General features: G+C 45.4%; 1 protein-coding gene across 1 annotated transcript in view; it reads right to left on the bottom strand.

Moving 5' to 3' along the window:
- Positions 1 to 22,464, bottom strand: part of Lrrc1 (leucine rich repeat containing 1) — a 122,075-nt gene that overhangs the window by 22,261 nt on the left and 77,350 nt on the right. The window contains exons 3-8 of the mRNA XM_041679849.1: positions 17,046 to 17,124; positions 13,140 to 13,229; positions 3,488 to 3,544; positions 3,241 to 3,304; positions 2,813 to 2,887; positions 173 to 317 (exon numbers count right to left, since the gene is read on the bottom strand). Coding sequence (XP_041535783.1) covers positions 173 to 317; positions 2,813 to 2,887; positions 3,241 to 3,304; positions 3,488 to 3,544; positions 13,140 to 13,229; positions 17,046 to 17,124 — 510 coding nt within the window. The remainder of the gene's footprint in view (positions 1 to 172; positions 318 to 2,812; positions 2,888 to 3,240; positions 3,305 to 3,487; positions 3,545 to 13,139; positions 13,230 to 17,045; positions 17,125 to 22,464) is intronic.

The raw sequence follows: 22,464 nt of genomic DNA, 5'->3' as shown, positions 1-22,464 counted from the left end.
TATCACAGGTATCACCAGGATGGACTGGCGTAGCTGAAACTGCATTAACTATCCCTTGCCTTCCTTATAAAAACGAGCAACGGGAAGTCCCATTCCCAGCCCTGAACAACAATGAGCAACGCTCAAGACCACAGCAGGTGGAACCTTATGTCGGCTATGTTTCAATACTTACCAATGCCATCGGGAACTGTTTCCAGTAAGTTCTGGGAAATGATTAAGTCTGTTAGCGAGGTCAGGCCGCTGATTTCTTCAGGAAGTCTTTCCAACCTGTTTTCAGAGACATCTAAGCAGAGCAGGCTCTTCAGATTCCCTATTTCCTGTGTTCATGGCACGAAAAGAGAAACACATGCTTGAAGCTGGCACAGCACAGCACAAAGGAATTTGCTCTAGATTTTCACCATCAAACCCAGGTCTGCATCACAGAAACAGCAGCAGAAAGAACGCGAGAGTTGGAAGACCAGGACGGATGTTGTGGAACGCTGGACATGATGTGACTGTTGCACGCGTGACCTCACACCACATAGGGGCATCTGCACACGATCAAGCAGGTTACAACTGGAGCACAGATTGAGTAGGGGCTCACAAAGCCTCACCCCCTCCCCAAGTGAGCAGTTCAGTGATGGCTGAAGGAGAGAGGAAAGTTCTTTTTCTTTAAGGGCATGGCCCATGGTAGGTGGGCCGATACCCATGTGTGTATATGGGCAGTACTAACTGGACTTGGTGGGTCTAAAATAAAAGGAAAATAAAGATGACATGAAGTTGGGAGGAGATGGAGCAGAGTGAGGGGAGTTGGAGGAAGGGAGTAGAGGATAGATATGATCAAAATACATTATATATATGATATATATAATATCATACATCATATATATGAAAAACTGTCTTTAAAAATCCTCAGTTCTTTGGGAGGCAGAGGAGAGCAGATCTCTGTGAGTTCAAGGCCAGCCTGGTCTACAGAGTGAGTTCCAGAATGGCCAGAATTGTTAAACAGATAAACCCTGTGTCAAAAAAAAAAAAAAAAAAAAAAAACCAAACAAACAAAAAAAACCTCCTCAGTTCTGGGGCTGGAGAGATAGCTCGGTGATTAGGAACACTGACTGCTCTGCTAAAAGACCTGGGTTCAACCCCCAGCACCCACATGGGAAGCATATAACCATCTGTAAGGCCAGACCCAAGGGACCCCACACCCTCTTCAAGTCTCCGGATAGCACTACACAAGTGTGGTGGACAGACACATGTGCCAGCAAAACACTCACACATAAAATCCAAAAATAACATAAAATAATTTAAGGCCTCAGTTTTAAGCATGTTACTTCAGCACATATCTAGATGTGAATATCTGAGTACATTCCTAGACTCTTTTCAATGAAAATGATAAACTATTTTTTATGATAAACAGAGCCTAAAGGAGAGGTTTAGTAGAACTTGATACTAGAAGCAAACGGGACTTTGAAATAAGCACTTAAAGAGTAATTCAATGGCGATCCCATTTCTCTGTGGCTACAATGCCACATGTCACACAGTCATTTATACACATTGCTCAGACATGTACTCTCCCCTTTTAATACCACATGGCCAGTATTTTATTACACTCCTGGTCCTCCACAGTATTCTCCCCATCCGGCAAGGATCTCACACATGTCCCAGTGAAATCTCAGTATCAGTCAAAGGCAGCCCAAATTTCAGAAGTAGAGTCTCATTAGTTTCTCAGCTCCATTAATCATTAAGAGACTTCATGATTAACCTCAGGGCTATCACAGAACAACGACAAGTCTAGTGGAGTGTGTCCTTCTAGTGTCAGAGTTCCTGGCCTCTCACTGTCGCTCCCACCCACAGCTCACAGCCCGTCACCCCTGGGCCACCATCAAGCGGGCAGCACGCAAACTATTTTAAAATGTGATCATCCACACCATGAAAGGCATGGCCTGTGAACACTCAAGATTCAGACTACGTGGCAGAGAAAAGGAGGGAACAAGACATGGCTGTGGTGCTGGGGAAGGCTTTCTGGGGGAACTTGTCAACCGGTTCATCTGAAACGAGACCTGTCTGCTAGACTCCACTCTGAAGAATGAAATGGCCCATTTCATTTAGAACATGGGTCTCATTTGATATCAGCAGAGAAAAGACTAAATATCATGGCACCCTGCTCAAACCGTGAGTGCAATGGGGAGCAGGGGGAGCTCTTAATATTATTTTACGTTAACTACCACGGGGGGAAAACGTAGTGAAAAAAAAAATACCCTAAAGCACCTGGGCACAGCAGCAAAGTAGCAGAGATATATAGTGTCTCAATTATGGTCTTTATCATCCACAGATCTAATGGCACAGAGTAAACTACACTGGGTAGGAAGAATAGATGAAGTACAGACTTCGGCATCTATAAAGATGGCAGGCTGGGTTTCCAGTCTCCTTGTGACACGGTACAATGGTGAAAGCTCATGGCCTTTTTGCAGATGTGGTTTTTTTCAACAATGAGATGGCTCAGTGGTTAAAGCATTGCCTGTTCTTCCAGAGGTCCTGAGATCAATTCCCAGCAACCACATGGTAGCTCAAAACCATCTGTAATGAGATCTGTGCCCTCTTGAGAAAGAGACCTGGTCAGTCATCCTCATCAACTTAGACCATGAAATCCAATATGGACAAGTTCAACAGAACCACCATGTATGGGCTGCCCATGCATGTGTCATTACGGTTAGGACACAAATTTCATTCTTTCATTTTCTTATCTTTGGGGTCTTCTGGGAAGTCCCATGAAGCAAGGAAGGCACAGTTTACTGCTGTTGCGACACATTTTGTGAGACTCACTATGAATTACCTGAGGTAATTCAGACAGTTGATTTCCATCCAACCAGAGATCCTTCAGATGTAGGAGCGCCCCAATTGATTCTGGCTGAAACAAAAGGTGACATTGTAGTGACAAGGCCCCAGACCTCCATCTTCCATCATGAGAGAAAGAATTATCAAATGGGAAAAGGGTACCACAGCAGGCTTGGCTGCTATTTCTCTCATGTCAAGACTCTGTCCCTAAAACTGCCCCAACCTCCTCCCTAGAACGCAGACACGGCGCCTCATGGCCAGACCGCTAGCCCTGACTCCCCCAAACCATATTTCTCCACCATTGTGAACAGAAACTCATTTCCCAGGTTTCCTAGTTGTACCTGAAGAAAGACATCCCTACTGAACTCAAAATCACTTGAGATCATAAGGGCAGAGAAACATCAAATCTCTCAGATACACACTTACCAAATTATAGATTTCATTGTTTCCTAAATCAAGTTCTTCCAGTCTCCTTAGCTGGGTGAGAGAGCTGTTGAAATAACCAACAACAAGAATGCTCAGAGAGGCTATAGCACACAGAGAAACACACTTCCTTTCTCGGACTAGTTTCCAAAAGCAAGGTTCATTTGGATGTGGTAGGAAGTACTGCTCAGGAAACTATCCTGCGAGTCACTCTGCACAAAATGCCCTCTTCTTTTCCCCAGAGACTCACTCAGGAAGATACGTAAGAAGATTCTCTCTCAGTTCCAGTGAAGCCAGGTTATAAAGACTAGAAATTCAAAAAAGAAAATGGTGTTAAGAAAACACCTTCAATATTTCTACTCCCCCTCCACCATCCACATCCCCCACATGCTGATCTTATTAAAACCTTTCCCGTTACTCCACAGAATAGAAATATAGACCACCAACCATCACCATCCACCACCACCGCTGATGAACATAATCTTCACGTCCCAGATTTCAATACAATGGCATTAATAAAAGTATAGTATTTGACTCACAAATACCTTACACATGAGACAGGGAAATAACTTCCCAGTCACCGAAGACGACCACTCCCTGAACTAAGATAAGTGCCAACTATGTGCCTCTCAGCTTCAGAATGTTAAAAATGTGCTGTTATTAGAACAGCAGTGCCTTTAATCTCAAGGGGCAGGGACTTCTCACTATCAGTGAAATACCATGCCTGTTTTGAATAGAGTGCCTGGTCTGCCAAACCTGCCACCAAACCTGACACTCTGAGTTCAAGCCCCAGAATTTGCTGGTGGAAAGAGAGAACCGATTCCTGCAAATGGTTTTCTTACCTTTACTGTGGCATGTTCCATCCCATAATAAACATAATAAAAAAGAAAATCAACCTGCGGGGGGGGGGGGTTCAACAAAAGCCCAGTGCTCTACCTCATGGCCACCTCCCTTTTAAGGAGCCAGGAATAATACGATGAGACGCTCTGACCATACATCTGACTTAATGCAGTAGCTATGTTGATGCTGCTCTTACCCTTACTAAGCCCTAGCACAGATCCTTGCAGCAGATTCTCCTGCCTTTCAGGACACTGTGGAGCAGGCAGAGGCTCTCCCTAGCAATGATTATCTGGGTCACTTTCAGATAAGAGTCAGTGCCTCACTATCAAAAGTCCCCACCTCCTGGACTACCTCAGCACTGCATGACACAGATTCCAAACAGCCACCACCCTTCACTTCACAGGTACCTAGGATCCATGCAACCCCAAGCAGTTTTGCTAATATTGCTTTAGCAGCATTTAGATTTGGAGGGATTTTATTTCTGAGCATCAGCACTAATCTTCCTTAATCCTTTATTTTCTGTTTTTCCAACAACAAAACTAGGACCATGTGGACTTAAAAAAACAAAACAGGGCATAAATATGAGTAAACAGTCCTTCCACCCATTGGTACAGATATGCATCTTTACCGAGAATATTTTCAACTATGCTAAGCACAGTATACCCTCTATATCATATCCAATTATAAGCTAAATAAGGGATTGGAGAGATGGCTCAGCAGTTCAGAGCACTGGCTTCTCTTCCAGAGGTCCTGGGTTCAGTTCACAGCACCATGCAATTCCAGTTCCAGGGGATCTATTCTCTTTGGCATTCATGGGCACTGTATACACATAGTGCACACATAAACCCACACACATAAAAATAAAACTTTGAAAACCGAATAGAGTTTCCCTCAAAAACCAAAGCAAAGAAAGATGTCAAACAATCATAATTTGATTTAAGAAAACCAAAATCCTTGCTCTAAAAAATCACTCATGGACTTATCCCCAATGTTTTCCTGATGGAATGAACCTGACTGGCAATGGCCTGGCAAGGGAAGTTCTAGTTTCTTTCTGTCAAGGGTTCACATGGAAGTACTGCCATGGTGGTGGTGGTGGTGGTGGTGGGGGGGGGGGATAGCTATCCAGAGCTAACATGGTCAGTGCTGACAGTCACACCTGGAGAGGGAAAAGCGGAGATTTGATTTCAGAGATGTGGTCACGTCACTGCACGGGTTTATTAGAAAAGTGCCAAACCCGCCTACATCACATTTACATCTTTTTAGAATCACTGGTTTAGCGGTCATCTTACCCATCCAGCACCCGTTACTTCCGTATCTATTTTGACAAACTAAGGACGTCTACTGCTAGGAGGAAAGTCCTTTGCCTCAGAAAATTTCACTTACTGGGCACCATCAAATGCATTTTAAGGTTTTTTAAATGATGTGACTGATGTGTGTGCAAGGACACAGACGAGTGCAGCCCCCCCCCCCCGGAGCGGGAGCTGTAGCTGTCAATTGTGAACCACCTTGACGATGAGTGCTGAGAACAAAACTCAGGTCTTCTGCAAGAACAATACACACTCTTAACCACCGGGTCCTCTACAGGCTCATCACATGCATCTCGAAAAGCTGCTTTATACAAAAGTCGAGTCTGTGTTGTACCATGTTTCTGAGGGTTGGATCTGAGCGCCACCACCTGAAACACAGCAGGGAGAAGCCTGGAGAGAGGGGGGGGGGCTGTACAGGGCTCCTGTCACACCTCTTCACACCAAGTCAGTCCTGACCATCTGCGGGCAACATTATGATAGCACACAGAAGACTGGGGCATCCTGCATCAGGAAGAAGCAACGCCACAGTCCAACCTGGTCACACTATCAGGTATCTCAGGAGCTCGCTTTTGCTGGAAGTTTACCAGCAATACATGAAAACCATTTCTCGATCTCCAAGGCACACAGTCATCTCACCTCCTTAACCAAACCAAAAAGCACTGCGAATTTTACTACTGTGTGCTGTTAAAAATATGACACATGGGATTGTATTCAGTTGTTAATAAACTTGAAATTTTCAGGTGATGGATGGAACAAGAAAACAGACAGCAAGGTAGCCCAGAAAGACAAACGCTGTATGTTCTTTCTTACTTGTGGCTCCTGGCTCCTCATTTTCAGATGGGACTGTACAAGAGTGAAAAGTAGATGGGACCATGGGGTGGGGTGAGAGGCAGCTCTAGAATGCTCAGTAGGACACAGGTGCTGTGAAGCTGGAATGAGTGGGAAAAATTGTCATTTAAGTGTTGGGGGGAGATGAAAGGAGGAGGAAAATAAGGCTAAAGATGCTCGAAAAAGCCATAGGGGAGCCGGGCGGTGGTGGCGCACACCTTTAATCCCAGCACTCGGGAGGCAGAGGCAGGCGGATCTCTGTGAGTTCGAGACCAGCCTGGTCTACAAGAGCTAGTTCCAGGACAGGCTCCAAAACCACAGAGAAACCCTGTCTCGAAAAACCAAAAAAAAAAAAAAAAAAAAAAAAAAAAAAAAAAAAAAAAAAAAAAAAGCCATAGGGGTCCACTGACAGCAGTGGCGGCAGAAGCCGGGCTGGCCCCACCAACGGCTGACTAACTCGGATCCCATGCATTGAGTGCGTCCACCCCAACATCTACCCCACCCATGAGCTGCTGTAGCATGTGAAGGAGCCAGTCCTGCAGGAGCAGAGCTGCAGGCCTGCCATGACCCTGACAACAGCAGAATATCAGAGACAACTCTCAGCAATGGTCCAGTTCGTCCAGAAACCCTGAACCAGACCAATGTCTCATTGCAATGAATATTTGTGTGGTGTGTGTGTGTGTGTGTTTATATATGTATGCATGCACGTATGTGACACCAACTTCTACCGCCACTGCAACGAAGGATGAGTCAGTGGAGAGGTGGGAAAGACTGAGAAATGGAGTGGTGAGTGAGCGATGGAGGTGGAACTAGAGATGAGACAGCAGGGAGAGGTGGGAGAGAAGCCTGCAGTCGAGGGGAGAACATGCTGTTGAACAGGGCCAAAGGGGAGGGGTGCTGCAGCCTGGACCCTGTACTCGGTCACAGTCCCCCCCCCACACACACACAGCCCCGACCCCCCCCACACACACACACATACTGCCCAGCTGCCCCATCTCCCTGGTTCTGAGCAACAAAACAGTGTCCAAGATGGAAGAACAGATCATTTTCTGGATTGGATCCCCTCAAAAGACCTCTATGGTCCATGCTGCACCTGAAGAACCGTTCGGTATCCATGGTACACTGCCTCAGACCTGCTGAAGCCCAAAGATCTTCTGGAAGTCCATGGTCCTATAACAGCTGGAAGCCATGTTGATGTCCCTGGCCCAAGGTACCACTGAAGACATTTTAACAGAATTTTCCTTTATCAAGGACAAGAAGGTATGACTCCAATCTTTTTAAAAAGATTCTTTAAAAAAATTACGTGTATGTCTGTGCCTGCCTGAATTTATATTCCATGTGTCTGCATAGGCTGCAGAGGCAGGTGGCAGCATCAAAGCTCCTGGAGCTGGAGTTCCGGGCAGGGCTGGGTCCTAGGACAGTAGCAGCACTACCACTGAGCCTTGTCTTCAGCTCCCAGTCTTTTCTTCTTCTTAAAGATGTATTCATGTTATGTGCGATTGGCCTGTATGTCTGTAATGTGTATTACGTGCATGCCTGATGCCCATGGAGATTAGAAGAGGGCACCAGATTCCCTGGAACTGGAGTTAAAGATGCTTGTGAACCACCATGTGGGTGCTAACAACTGAACCTGGGGACTCTGCGAGAGAAAAAAGTGCTCTTAGCCAACGAGCCACCTTCCAGCTCTGCCATACAATTTGGAGTAGAAACCTGGCATCGACCGTACGCCGCCACCCTGCACTGTTTTCCTCACTAGGCTCTGTCTCCTCTTCTACCTTGTACAGACTTAATTTGTAAAACAGTATCTCACTACCTACACAAACCTTAAGTTTTAAAACCATTCTATTTTAACAAACAGCTCATCTTTCAACTTTCAGTCCTGGCAAGTTGCTTTCTCTGCAGTACTGCTGGGAAGGCCTCACTGTCCTCTAGGCACAATGACCTCCTGCCACGAGCACTGCCCTCAAGCAGTGGTGGGTGAGAAAGCTAAGGAGCCTGCTCCAGGCTCGAGGAACAGGAAGCCTTGCCTCCCGCAACCGCTCCTGTTTCAGACAGTTCAGAACAGCAGGGCAGAAGTTACTCTCTCTAAGTCAGAATGGGGGCCGACTGCATTTTTAGGATTCTATTTCAAGTGACTGAATGAGTGACTATTTTGAGAAATTCACATTTTTTTATAACTGTTTTAAATAATACTCTTTTTAAACCATTTTGGTTCTCCCCCTCATTTTCATTACCAAATTATCTAGAAAACAGAATAAAAGATACTTATATCAAACAAATGACAATATACTGCAAAATCATAAAAAAATAACCTACAAGCATTTACAGTTGAGTGAAAAAAATATACTTTTGCTGGTGAAAGTACTCTACCAATAACCTATGCCTCCAGGCCTCTAACTTTATATATATATATTTGTTTTTGAAACAACATTTTTACAGCAATTTTCAGGCTTTAAAAAAGAATATTTAATATGGTAACAGTTTTCTCTAAGGTTTTTCTCTACTGTCACACCACAGCTAAGCAGCCTAGCACCAAGCTTTGTCAGCCAAGGCCTCAAGGCTTGCTTAGTTCAAGTTCACTGATATCAAGGTCACTGGCACCAAGGACAGCACAGACAAAACCAGATCCACACGTTCTAGCTGTTCTAGCTCTGTCTGCCAGAGAACCTAACTAAGGCCTGCCAACTCATTCTGTTTCTACCACCAAATTATCATAATTACATGTTTACTGATAAGAACTCTTCAATGACCGATGGCTATGCTGGGAACTACACTAGCTCATCACAGACAATTCTGCTATTCTAGGCACGCTACGCTTCAAGGAGAAATTTTAATTAAAGGAGCAGGGAACACGCTTATGCTGACTTCTTTTTTATAGCATTTCAAGTAACATGACTGTTTCATGGAAAAGTTACACAAGGTCAAGACAAAATAGCATACCGCCCAATGCTGGGCCGCAGGCTTCCCAACTCTTTAGTATGCCCTGCTAGTTTCCGGAGGTCTCAGTCTCCTCCGACCCTCACCCCCACTCTGCAACACCTGAGCACTGTAAAGACTGGACACATGTAATTACTTGCTCGCCAGGGGTAAGGAATTGGACTAGTGACCTCAGAGCAATGCATCAGTTATTACATTCTCTTACTGAAGTGTATAAATCCTATGTTTTTAGCACATTTTATTCACAAGCTATACAAATATTATTACTAGTTCCAGAAAATGTTTATCCTTTCCAAAAGATTCAAAGTCATTCTTGTATGAACATGTTTTTAATTCTGAGTACATATAACTAGAAGAATTCATTAAAATTCTATCCACATTCTTCAAACTTGTTCTACCCTTCAGCCCCTAGCAACTACTGCTTCTTTTCTTATAGACTTGACTGTACTTGCTACTCTGTATAAACAGAGTCAAATGGCATGTGACCTCCAGGGTCTGGCTTTTTTATTGTTTTAACTAAACATCTTTTCAGGGTTCATTCATGTTGCAGCATGTAGCAATACTTCATTTCTTTCATAGCTGTTTATTGATTGATATACATTTTGCTGACCATTCTCTCATGGATCCAAATCTGAATGGTTTCTACTTTGAGGGTATAATGAAGAATGCTGCTATGAACTCACCAACCAATTTTTGAATGGACATGCCTTTAATATGGCTAGAACAACTGGGCTCTGTGGGAGCTAAGGTCAGCTCCGGGAGAGAAACTGCCCACACTGCTGCAAGAGCGCCGCACTGGTGTACTTTCCAGCAGCAGGAGGCAAGGTCTCAACTGCTCTAACTATGCAAAGACACTTGCTACCGTGTACCTTTCTGACAACCATCCCAGCAGGGGCAAAGAGCAGATGCACAGAAAAACTCGGGACCTAAGACACTAAGACCCGGGGAAGAAGGAAGAAACAAAATGTGAGAACCGTGCAGTTTAAAGACGGCCGTATCTGCAGGGGAAGACTCAAGTTCTCCAGCTAATCGACCACGCACAGCACAGAAGATGCTGACTGCACACAGGGTGGCTATTGCCCACCTTGGGAGCAAGGGTGCTGCAGTGGCGGCACAAGCACTTGGGGGGCACCTGCCTCGCTGCAGCTGCCAGCAACACCTCACCCTGCTCCCGACTTCCCTCTCTGCACACAAGTCTGTTCCCTGCTGCCTTTCACTGCAGGCCGGAAGCAGCTTTAAGCTTCCTGGCAACAAAGGCAGAGAAGTAAAAGTGAGAAATGTCGGAACTGTTACCAAAGCGAGACAAGCTTCCCATTCTTCTGGTAGATATCTTTCCCTAAAAATAACCGCTTTTCTCCCTCACAACTTCTTATATCAGAAAAATTAGGAAGCATTAATAGACAATACTTATTATTCTTCATTAGAAAGTTTTATGGCAATAGAAGCTGTGCTTTCCATAGTTTCTTCTTCAGAACCACTTTTTACAGCAGCTGAGTCCAGAGCACTGCATAGGGACAGGCTAACACGGTTCTGGTGGAGATTCCAGGACTCCTCATCCAGGACCTACGAGGTCTCGTTGTACTGAGGAGTGCATTCGGTGTGCTCTGTTGTGGTGTTCACCCAGCAGGGAAAGAGGAGTGCTACCCAAGATGCCTGATGTAACTGGAGTCCTGATGCAGTGCATGCACTGATTACAGACACACAGTTGAACACCCATGGACACAGAACTGAAGCGATTACAGTATGGGGAGTAAGTCAGGGAATCTTCAGGACTGGGATCTACTTCACCTCGGTCCGCCATTATGGAAGGTGTGGCAAACAGAAAGGCTTTTAACCTTTACATGAAGAATAGACTTCAGCTGATTTAGAAAGAGAGGGTACCGGACAGACTTGAAAATCCATCTGTCTGAAAGGCTTTGGGGTTTTCTGCTTGGTTTACACATGGATCTGCAGCACAGTAAAATCTGCACACTGCATGCCTGCAGATACACATGTTAACAAAGGTCTGAAACTGCAGGGCCCAAGTTTAACTAGAAATGTGTGTGTGGCCAACTTTTCAAAAGTAGAGCTAACGGACACAAAGATCCGCAGAGATCACTCAAGCACTGGTTCTCACTTCCCATACCGATCTGGGAAGACTTCAACAGAACCCACTGAAGCCCAGAAAAGCAAAGTTTGAGAAGCGCTGTTGTAGAGCTTAGATAACACCCTAACAATCATCTAATAAAAGGGTGCTCTCCACACACCTACAGTAGACCTTTACAGTCCTTCCATTTATTATTTTAAATATAATGTCTTATATACCAATATATTGCTCATATTAAAAATATACATAAAATGTTATGAGACATAAAAGAAAATTATACATACATATATGTGTGTACATGGTTATATATTTGCACATGCATATGATTATATAGCACACACACAGACACACATACACACACACGGTTAAGACAGGTCTTACTTTGTAGTCCTGGATGTCCTGAGACTATGTGGATCAAGCTGGCCTGGAGCTCATACAGTTCCTCTGCCTCTGGGACTAAAGGTGTGCGCCACCATGCTCAGCTTTAATTTTTTTTTTATTAAAAATAAGAAGTCCTACAATGTATGCTGCTACACCACCACCCTTCTCTGCTTTAAAGAGTACTAGGCTGATAATACTTAATTATCTTTATGAACGTACAACACAGGCAATACTTAATCATTCCAAACATTTTGCTTCACATTTGGTGAAAACAACAGGCTAGACATTGCCTCAGCTTCCGGCTATAAGATAAGAAGGCCGCCCTGCAAAGGCAGGTGCATTTGCTAGGTCACCACACCAGCTTCTACATTTCCCTCTAATTATGGAAAGGTCTTTGTTAAGGTTCTGTTGATAAAACTGCCATCTTTCCTGACTGGCTTTTTTTTTTAATTTTTTTTATTTTGAAAAAAAGAAACGACATTATCTTTCTGCATTTTATTTACCTACCAATCCCAGTTCCCACTCCCTCCACCTTTCCCCCTACCCCACCCTTCTGGCTGCTTTTTATTAAAGGAGTTTGAACAAGGTATTTCTTAGTTATTCTTATTTCTTCTCTTAGGAACGCTCTGTTCAGAGCCATAGCCCATTGTTTAACTGGGTCATTTTCTTGACTCTTTGCTTTCTGAGTTCTTTGTATATTGTGGATATTGATCTATCAGCTGTATAGCTGGCAAAGTTTCTCTCTGCTCCATGAGCTTCGTTTTCACTCATCTGATTGTTTCCTTTGCTGTACAGGAACTTCTTAGTTTCATGAGGTATCACTTGTCCAGTGTTGGCCTAAATTCCAAGCAAATGGAGTCCAGAATTCAATTCCCGGCATCCATATCAAGCAGTTCCAGGGAGCCTGATACCCTCTTTTGCCTCCAGGAACATTCACAAGCACATGGCATACACACACACACATACACACATAGACACACACACACACACACACTTTAAAAACAAAACTTCAAACAAACTTGATTTCTTACAAATAAAAAACAACAGTACAGTTTATAACCATTAAGATTTAGGAACAGCTGGGCACTGGAGAATGGCTCGGTGGGTAAGTGTAGACACACATGCTCAACATGATTAAGAATCTGAATTCCAGAATGTAAAAAGCTGGGTGTGGCCAAGTGTATGCCTGTAACCCCAGTGCTGACAGAGGCGGAGATGGAAACCTCTGGGGATTGCTGGGCACCAGCTCAGCTCTAGGCTCCCTGAGAAACCCTGTCTCAAAGGAATAGACTAGAGAGTGACAGAGAGGGAGGACGCCTAACCTCCATTGTCCTCTGGCCTCCTCACACAAGCTGCTGTGTATACAGAGGAGCACACACAAATGAAAGGCTGACTTTCATCTTTCCTGACGGGATACGGAAGGAGTGGCAAATGGTACTGCGTCCCACAGCTGTAAAGGCCGGGGGAGCGGCTGACAAGCTCCCTCTCATCCCCGGCACCCACAGACGTCCGTAATAACTTACTTCCCGATATTCTCTGGCAGAGTCTGCAGTGAGATGTCATTTACAGAAAGACATGTTAGGTTCTGTAGCTCAGGAAAGCTCTCTGGCAACCTACAACAATGACGACAACAACAACGTTAATTCAAAAGAGAAAGGCAGTGCACGCTGAGTGTAAAGACAGGCTTCTTCCCCACGGTTGGTGGCTGCAATAGCCTCCTGCTATTTATTATGGAATACCCGCCGTGGCTTCCTATATATACTACACCTGTAAGCAGAAGCAGACGGCTGTCTACAGAGGGAAGCACAGGCCCTGCAGATACTGAGAGAGGGATGTGCAGATGTGCACAGCCTCCTAGAGAAGGTGCTAGGTGTGCTGGGCGTTCTAGGAGAAAGAAAGATGCTGCTGCTGACACTGGAGCCCAACCTCCGAGGATCTGGGGGTGTGACGGCACACACCTTTAATCCCAGGGCTCGCAGGCAGAGGTAGGTAGGTCTCTGTGACTTCCAGGCCAGCCAAGGCTGCACTGACCACAGCCTCACTGACCACATCGCAAACAAAAAAGAGTTAAAATCCCAAGGAACAAAACAAAACAAGAAATCCTGCTGAGAATGAAAACACTGCCCTGATTAGAGAAATTGCAGAAAAAAATTTAGCTAGCCCGTGGGGTTTTAAGCCACAGGACAGCTGCAGCTCAGAATGCCCAGAGCAAAGGGTTACTCTACACTGATGGGCTGCAGCCAACTGCTCTGCTGTCTTCTTTTTAATTCAAGATGTCACTCATTTAAAATAACTTTATCTTTCACTACGCAGTCCATACAAAAGCACTTTAATGTCTCAAACTCCACAAAATGGTAAGGAGTTGATACAAAATCATCATTTAAAATTTACAAAGAACGGAGGCAGGGGGATCTCTGTGAGTTTTCAAGGCCAGCTTGGTCTGCAAGAGCTAGTTTCAGGGCAGGCTCCAAAGCTACAGAGAAACCTGGTCTCAAAAAAGAAAAAAAAAGAAAAGAAAAGAAAAAAAGAAATTCTAGTTTCAATATTCCTAGTTACCCATATTTAGAAGGAAAATCATGACTCAAGATGAAAGGATTTTAACACATCTAAAATGATCTCTCTCTCTCTCTCTCTCTCTCTCTCTCTCTCTCTCTCCCAGCATGAGCAGAACTCTGACTTTAGTAGTGAGCTCTTGATCACTAGACTTGTCTTTTCTTTTGCTAGGTATGTATTTTTTTTAAAACAAAAAGAAAAGAAAAGCAAAAAAGAAATCCTGTATTAATGTTTGACATGTAATATAAGTTAATTTCATAATTCAAAACTCAAAATCCAGGTACCAAGATCAGGGCATCAACAGGAATGTTTTATTACATTATTGGGAATCAATTGCTGAAGATTGTTACTTATATTTCAAAAGACAAAACTTATAAGGCCTGTCTGGAGTTTTGTCCGGTGTATATAATCTTCATAATCTTTATAATCTTAAAAATACCGAAAATGTTCCTAAAGCAAGTGAAATGCTTTAGCTAGCTGCTCTGCCCTTCTGCCAGCTGCTGGCTTAGGTAAGGGTGGCACGTACAAGTGCATGCAGCAGGATGAGGGGCAGAAACCGGGTGAGGAGCTTCTACCGCTCTTCACAGTAGCTGCAGGGTCTAGAAGTCTGCGCATCTAGCTGAGGTTCCCTCCCCAGCCATAAGCTAAGTGTGCCAAGCTAAGCAATTACCGAGTCCCCTTCAGCTCACAGATAACATCTTAATTCTTAACGTCAGGACACCTGCCAAACTGAAATGATCTTTTTCTCTAAGGATCCTGTCACAGAGGAGGACAGGATAAAAAACAGGAGTGAAAGTCTCACATAACCTGAGTGTGCTCTAGCTGAGAGCGCCTTCGGATGATTGCGGAGACAATGTTAACAGGAATGAGGAGAAAAGGAGAAAAGCAGAGGCGATTTAACTGACTGAGTGGCTAGGTCTCAGTTGCAGCAGCCAGAGCATCCCAGCTTGCCAAGCTGTATAAACTGCCTTAAAGCTCCGCTAGCTGCGTAGTTCAGTGAATGCCCGCTGAGCACTTCCTTCGAGAATTACAGCTGGGCTGGAGACACGATAAGAGAGAAATGCAAGTCACTTCCTCATGTCTGTGGGGGAGTCTTTATTAGAAGGACAGCTTACGTGTAAATGTCAAGTGCTACGGGAACACAGTGCAGAGAGGGTGCTGTGGAAGACCAGAGGGGCATCAGGGAGAAAGCAGGGTGCTCTCCCAGGTTGAAGGCAGGGGAAAGATCAGAACTGTCGGGGAAGGGGGCTGGGAAAGGAACTGAAGTGTTTCAGGAGTACTCAGAGACTGACAGGGCAGCCGAGGGCAACCAGGGTAGAGGCTGTGGAAGCACACTGTAGCTGAGGAGGCCCTCAAAGCCCTGGGGGAGCACGCACATCAGGGGACAGGAAACAAGAGAGGTTCTGAGAAGAAATAACTGTGTGAAGGTTACTAGGAAACAGAATCCAGCTTGAGGACAGTAACGAGTTAAAAAAAGGTATTAGATTTATGCAGCATAAGAGATTGTTATTTTTCGGTCATAATTGATAAAAGTATCAGTCACTGAAATCCAAAAGAAAGAAACCAGAAACACCATGAAAATATCTAATTCTGGGAAATGAGATATGGGTGAAACAAAACTAAATAGGGAATTGTTCCATACTCAGGGAGTCTCAATTTTAACATGAATAAGATAGATCCAGCTCAATTTCAAAGACAACAGCTATGTGCAGTGCCTTGAAAAATCCTACAAATGGACTCACTGGCCCAGAGAAACCTTTAGCGCACACACCCAAGAGTCGTCTCTGCATTGCCTTATGGGTACCAATTCATTTCCCCTGGACTCCCAACTCAGGTGGGCCCCAAGGAAGGTCACGACAGTGGCCCTCAGCCAGGTGCAGGCAGTGTTCTGTGAAACCCCAGGAAAGGCAGAGCTGCACTAAGTAGTAAAATGGGCAAGGGGCCACACTCAGAATGAGAACCCTAAGGAAACCCCACAGCTACTGCAAGAGTAAGGGAATAATGGTGTCAGGAAGGTTTTTGTAGCTGGGTGGTGACAGACACCTTTCGTCCCAGCACTTGGAAGCCAGTGGCAGACAGATCTCTGTGAGTTTGTAGCGAGCATCGTCACAAAAGTGAGTTTCACGACAGTCAGAACTGTTACACAGAGAAACCCTGTCTTGGGGGGAGGGAAGGTTTGTGTGTGTGTGTGAGTATGTGTTTTTGAACAGAAAGCTGATGTTATAAATGTTTCATTACCGCAGTGTAAAAAGTTAAGACTTCTCTGGCTGGGTGTATAACTCAGAAGAAGATCGCATGCCTAGTAACTGTGCAGCCCCAAGGTCAATAAAAGGGAATCGACTTCCTGGGTAAACACACGGGAATCTCTCTGGCCCCAGTCTAATCCTACAAGTCAGGAGATGAATTGGGAACTGATTTTTATTTTATTTTTTACATTTATTTAGCGACACACACACACGTGCGTGCACACACCACAGTGCACATACGTGTGACATGTGCATATGGGAGGCCAGAGGACAGCAAGACAACCCACAGGAGTTAGTTCTCCTCACCATCAGATTTGCTGCCAAGTGCCTTTACCTGTTGAGCCACCTTGTCGACCCAACTGAGAATTTTTTTTAAGCTACACGTCTTCATGCTACTCAGAAATGTGTTCTTTAACTCCTGCTTTACCAGTCCTCATGAACCCCTTGTCCTCGGTCCTAACAATCCCATCGATACCAATGAGCCCTCTTCCACTGCATATATCAACACACTAAGAGTCAATCCTATTTGGCGGGGTTAGCGCCCCCCCCCCCCCAGGTTGTATTCCTTCCCCAGGCTGTCAGACATGCTACCCCGAGCATTGTAACTAGGTACGTCAATTGGAAGGTTACCTGGTGAGGGGGTTTCCACTGAAGTCGGCTACCTGCAGGGCTTTACAGAAGGAGATGCTTTCTGGAATTTCGGGAATATCTAGAGGAGCAAAGAAAGATCAGCAGCACTGTTAGCGTTTTCATGTTTAGGACTGAATACAACCACAGAGAGAATCCAGACGCTGTGACCTCATTCAGTGTGGCCCCGGCTTGTTGGAACTATTCTCCTACATGTCTGCAGAAAACATGTTCTTTAAGGAAGCACATGAAAGATGTGCGTGCCTCCGGGTATAGTGCACATGTCTGTAATCCCAACTACTCAGGAGGCTGAAACAGGAGAATCACATGAGTGCAGGAGTTTAGGGCTGTGATGCGCTATGCCGATCAGGTGTCCGCACTAAGTTTGGCATCAACATGGTGACCTCCCAGCAACAGGGGACCACCAGCCTGCCTAAGGAAAGGTGAACCGGCCCAGGTTGGAAAAATGAATGGGCTCAGTGAGCACAGGCCCTGGGTTTAAATTTTTAGCTGACATAATTGGAAAGGTGCCAACAGCTGATTTGGCTGGTAGGCTGAGATGTGAATCAGAAGACGGTCTAGTGTGAAATAGCTGGAGCGGTCTGATATGCCTTGGCTTGGTTTAGATAAAGACACTGGAGAGGATTTGCTGTGTAAAACCTAAGCCTCCACAATGGGGGCAGAGGGGACAAGCTCTTCACTCGCACTGCAACAGACAGGCTGTGAGAGGGGAACCAGCACATCCGAGGAGCTGTCACTGTTTCTCTCTGTACGCCATACCTTACAGTGCTGGTCGTGGCTGTACAAGGGGACAACTTAAATCCAATGGGTCAAACTGAATCCCAGAGCAGCAAGGGTCAAGAGGCGGTACCGAACCGCCAGAGGCAAGGTGAGCTCACTCGTCACAAGGGACAACGTGGGCAGAGCAACGTTCATAATGGTCTGATTCGTGAAGACCTTTGGCACTGGGTAATCAACCATGACGCTCCCTGAAGTGAAACAGACATTAGGCCTAAGCTCCTGCTTTAGCTATATACGCAGGAAAATTGTATGCTAAATGAACGGCTGTCTCGAATCATAGCAACAGGCATTCAAGGCACCTAGACCAATTTTTAGACTTGAGCTAGTTTATAGATCAGAACCCCTCGAATGAAGGGAGGCCATGTCCCTTTGAGGAAGGGCCCACTGCAATAGTGGGGAGGTCTACTATTCTTCCATCTTCCACTCCCATCCTTCCCTTTTATAACTGGTGGAAAGGAGATAACCAGACCTGTCAGAGCCTATTAGACAGGGGCTCACAACAGAACTGACTCTGGGAGCCCCTGAAAGGGTTGCGGTTCTCAGGCAGGTGACAGGAGGATCACAAACTGTCGAGCTGTGACTCCAATGGCAGCTGTTGCAGCAGATGTCACAGCGCCATCCTCGCCTGAGCAGATATTGACCTCACAAATGCTTTTATCTCAAGCCCTGTTCTTAAGGACCGGGAGAAACAATTCTCTCACTCTTCTACCTCACGAGTATTACTAATTCTCCAGCCCTGGGCCACAACTCAGTTCATGGGGATTTGATCATTTGCCTTTTCCACATGGCATCCAAACAGTCTAACCATGTTGATGACATTAAGCTGACTGGGTCAAGTGAGCAGGAGGGAACAACCACTCTGAACCTATATGTAAAGAATGTGCATCCAAATATGAGTAAGGAACCCACCAAGGCCAGCTGGCCTGGGTCTGAAAAAGCCTGGGATAAAACCGGACTCGCTAAACATAGCGGACAATGAGGACTACTGAGAACTCAAGAACAATGGCAATGGGTTTTTGATCCTACTGCACGTACTGGCTTTGGGGGAGCCTAGGCAGTTTGGATGCTCACCTAACTAGACCTGGAAGGAGGTGGGAGGTCCTTGGACTTCCCACAGGGCAAGGAACCCTGATAGCTCTTTGGGCTGAGGAGGGAGGGGGAGTTGATTGGGGGAGGGGGAGGGAAATGGGAGGCGGTGGCAGGGAAGAGACAGAAATCTTTAAATAAATAAATAAATAACAAACAAAAAAAAAGAGAAAAAAAAAAGAATGCGCATCCGCAGATGGAAACCAAATCCAACCAAAGTCCAAGGGCCTTCCGCCTCAGTGGCATTTCCAGGGAAAGAAAAAGTGGTTGTTCCTATCCCTTCCCACCGCTGAGTGGGGCTCCCTGGATTCTGGAGGCAGCACACCCTCCCTCTGCTGTGTTACAATGGCCCAAACACCACAGGACTTAAGTGTGGCCCAGAACAGAAGGCAGCTCCTCAATGGGTCCCCACTGCTGCGTGGGCTCTCCTGCTGCTTGGGATCTACGACCCAGCAGACCCAACAGTAACCGAGGGGTTGGGGGCAGACAGAGATGGTACTGGGCACCTTTGATGGCCGCCACAGTGAGCCGATGCAGGTACCACCCAGAAGTGGACAGCTGCAGCATTGGAACCCTTTTCTGGGATGACTCTGAAGGGAATTCTTCATAATGGGCAAATCTTGGCACAGTGCATATGACTGTATGCTTTGCTTAGAAGGAGAAACAATGTACACATAAATAGAGATTTGTGAGCTGTGGCCATGTAGCTGACTGGTGGGAAATTGCAAAGACACAGCGTTAGAAAACTGGTGAGAGAGACAGCTAAGAAAGAAGTATGTGGATAAATCTCTCCAACTATGCAAGGGACGTGGAGATATTTGTTCCCCGTGCAAATTCTGAACAGATTACCTCAGCAGAGGAAGCAATGAGCAGTACATAGGACGGCCCAGTCTATGGACAGTAGCCAGCCTCTTCCCTGATATCCCTGTACTGCCCAATGGCCACATGGACAAAATGGCTACGGTGACAGGGATGGAGGCCATACAAGGTTTTAACAATGTAAACAAAGGTAGACCTGCTACTGAATGCCAAACATGTCAGTTACAGAGAACAGTACCAAGTTCCCAGTGAGCATCATTCCTGGGGTGATGAGCCAAGGGACCTGGTGGGCCCTGTTTTAACTGGAAGGATACCACATACTTCTGGATGTGAGTTTGTCTTCCTGCACACAATTCTGCCCAAATGACCACCCATTAACTTACACAATGCCTTAGCACAGTCATAGGACCCCATACTGTATTGCTTCTGAGCAAGGACTCACTTCACAGCCAAAGAAACAAGATGGTGGCTTGACAAAGTGGTGGGATGGCCTTTTAAAGACACAGTTGCAATGCCAATTAGGTAGCAACAGGCTGGAGGCCTACAGTAGGGTTCTCCAGCAGGCTGCATCAGTACCCACTATTGTTTCTCCTCCAGCCAGGGTTTTGGGGTCCTGGAATTAAGGGGAAGAAATGGGGACATACCATTACCCTTGGTGACCCACTAGCAAAAGTTTGGCTTGACCTCAGGCTCTGCTGGCCAAATGCTCTGATTCTCAGAGAGGAAAATGCTCCTGCGGGAGGCACAGCTTATGTGGAAGCTGCGACTGCTTCCTGGCCACTTTCAGCTCTGATACCTCTGAGTCAACAGGCTGAAAAATGAGAGTGTTGGATAGGATGATTCACCCAGGCTATCGGGAGGAAACTGGACAGTTTCTTCACAGTGTAAAAAGATGTATCCAGAGTAGAAGATCCATTATGGCATCTCTTGATGGCACGGCATCCTGTGATTAAGGTCAGTGGGAAACTACAGCTCAAAACAACTCAAAACAGGCAAGATGACAAATGACCCATAGGAATGAAGGTGTGAGTCACCCCTCCAGATAAAGAACCAAGCAAGACATGCTGAGCTGCTTGCCGAGAGTGAAGGAAATACAGAATGGTTATTAGGAAAAGGTAGTATAAATACCAGTCAAGGCCAAATGACCAGTTACAGAAATGAAATTCTAATTGCTGTGAGGGTTTCTGTCCTATTTTGTTAATAACAGTATTTTTAGTTAAGTGTAGGGTAGTTATATCATGTTAGGGAGAATTATGGCCGCTATTTTTTCATTTGTAAATTAAGTATGACATAAGCAGATACAATGAGGTATCAAGCTGACAAGGGGTGAACTTCTGATGACTCATCTTGATTACCAGCATGACTGGGTCTAGATAAACTAAAAGACACACTCTGGACAGACCACTAAGGTAGTGCCAAGATGTTGGAGTATCTTCCCCGAGTGGGTGGCACCAGACATGAATCGGTCTGAGGGAAAGCAATGATGCTTTTGCCTACGTGCCTTCTCTCCCTGCTTATGAATGCATCTACCCTGTTGCTGCTACTGCTGGCATCCTTCACTGCCATCAGAACCCAGCTTCTTCAGCCTTCGAGCCTAAACTGAAGGCCAGAGGCTTTCCAAGAATCCTCCAGGGTTTCATCACCGGATCACAACTGCTGAGGTACCTACCCATCCTTGTGTACTGAGCAAGCACCAGGTTGCTCAGCCTCTCCAGTGTGTATCTGACCAATGCTGGACTACCCGACTCAACTCATGTAAGCCAAGCAATAAACTCCCTTTACAACACACACTCACTCTGCTAGTTCTCTTCCTCTAGAGACCTGGCGAGCACAAGATAACAAATTTGCCAGTTATTAATTGGGTAGGAGACAAAGATTCAGAATATATAAAGAAATCAAAATCAAAACATTAAATAATAAAACTACAAATAATCCAACTAAGAAGTGGGAAAAAAAGCTGGCCAGACAGTTTTCCAATGAAGTAAATGTCCAGTAAATACAGTGTTTGACATCGGGGAAATGACATGAGAACAGCACTTAAAATTCCATCTCACGCCATCAGGGCGAAGCAGAAACAAAAACTGTTGGTGAAGATGGGCTGGAGACTCCAAGACCCTGTTGGCAGGGATGTAACTGAGCCCCGTTACTATAAAATCAGTCGAGTGGTTCCTCGAAATGCTAAATATAGAACCTCCAAAGTTTCCAGTTATCTAGTGCTTGGGTATACACCCAAAGGTGTCAAAGTCAGTACACAGGCTTTCCATGTTTACTTTCCATATTTACAGCAGCGCTCTTCCTAACAGCCCAATCACATAACCAGTCTACATGCCTACCAATGCAGAAAACGCAGCCTGCAGTCTATAGCTTCAGCCTGTCATGAAGAATAGAATTATGCCATCTGTAGGAAAAGGGTGAACTAACAATCATAGTGAAGTAAGGCAGTGTCATGGAGATAAGGGCCGCAGCAGTTCTCTCTTCCGTGGATTTTATGGGGAAAGAATATGGCGGTGATGGGGTGAGGACTAAACACGGTGGACAGGCCTCTAACCCCAGCATCTGGGAGTCTGCAGCGGAAGATCACAAGCCTGAGATGTATGGTAAAGCCCAAGATATCGGGGAGACATAATGGAACTCTGCCTCAAAATAACACAAAGATGGAGGGCGGGGAGTAAGAAGTGGGCTACTAAGGATGTGGAAGGGAAAAAGGAGAACAGGA

This window comes from Microtus oregoni, unplaced genomic scaffold (genome assembly GCF_018167655.1).
Source record: "Microtus oregoni isolate MIOR12 unplaced genomic scaffold, Mior012 000032F_ref0000030, whole genome shotgun sequence".
Taxonomy (NCBI): Eukaryota; Metazoa; Chordata; class Mammalia; order Rodentia; family Cricetidae; genus Microtus; species Microtus oregoni.
Note: the sequence above shows the minus strand (reverse complement) of the source record. Positions and strands in the feature narration are given on the sequence as shown.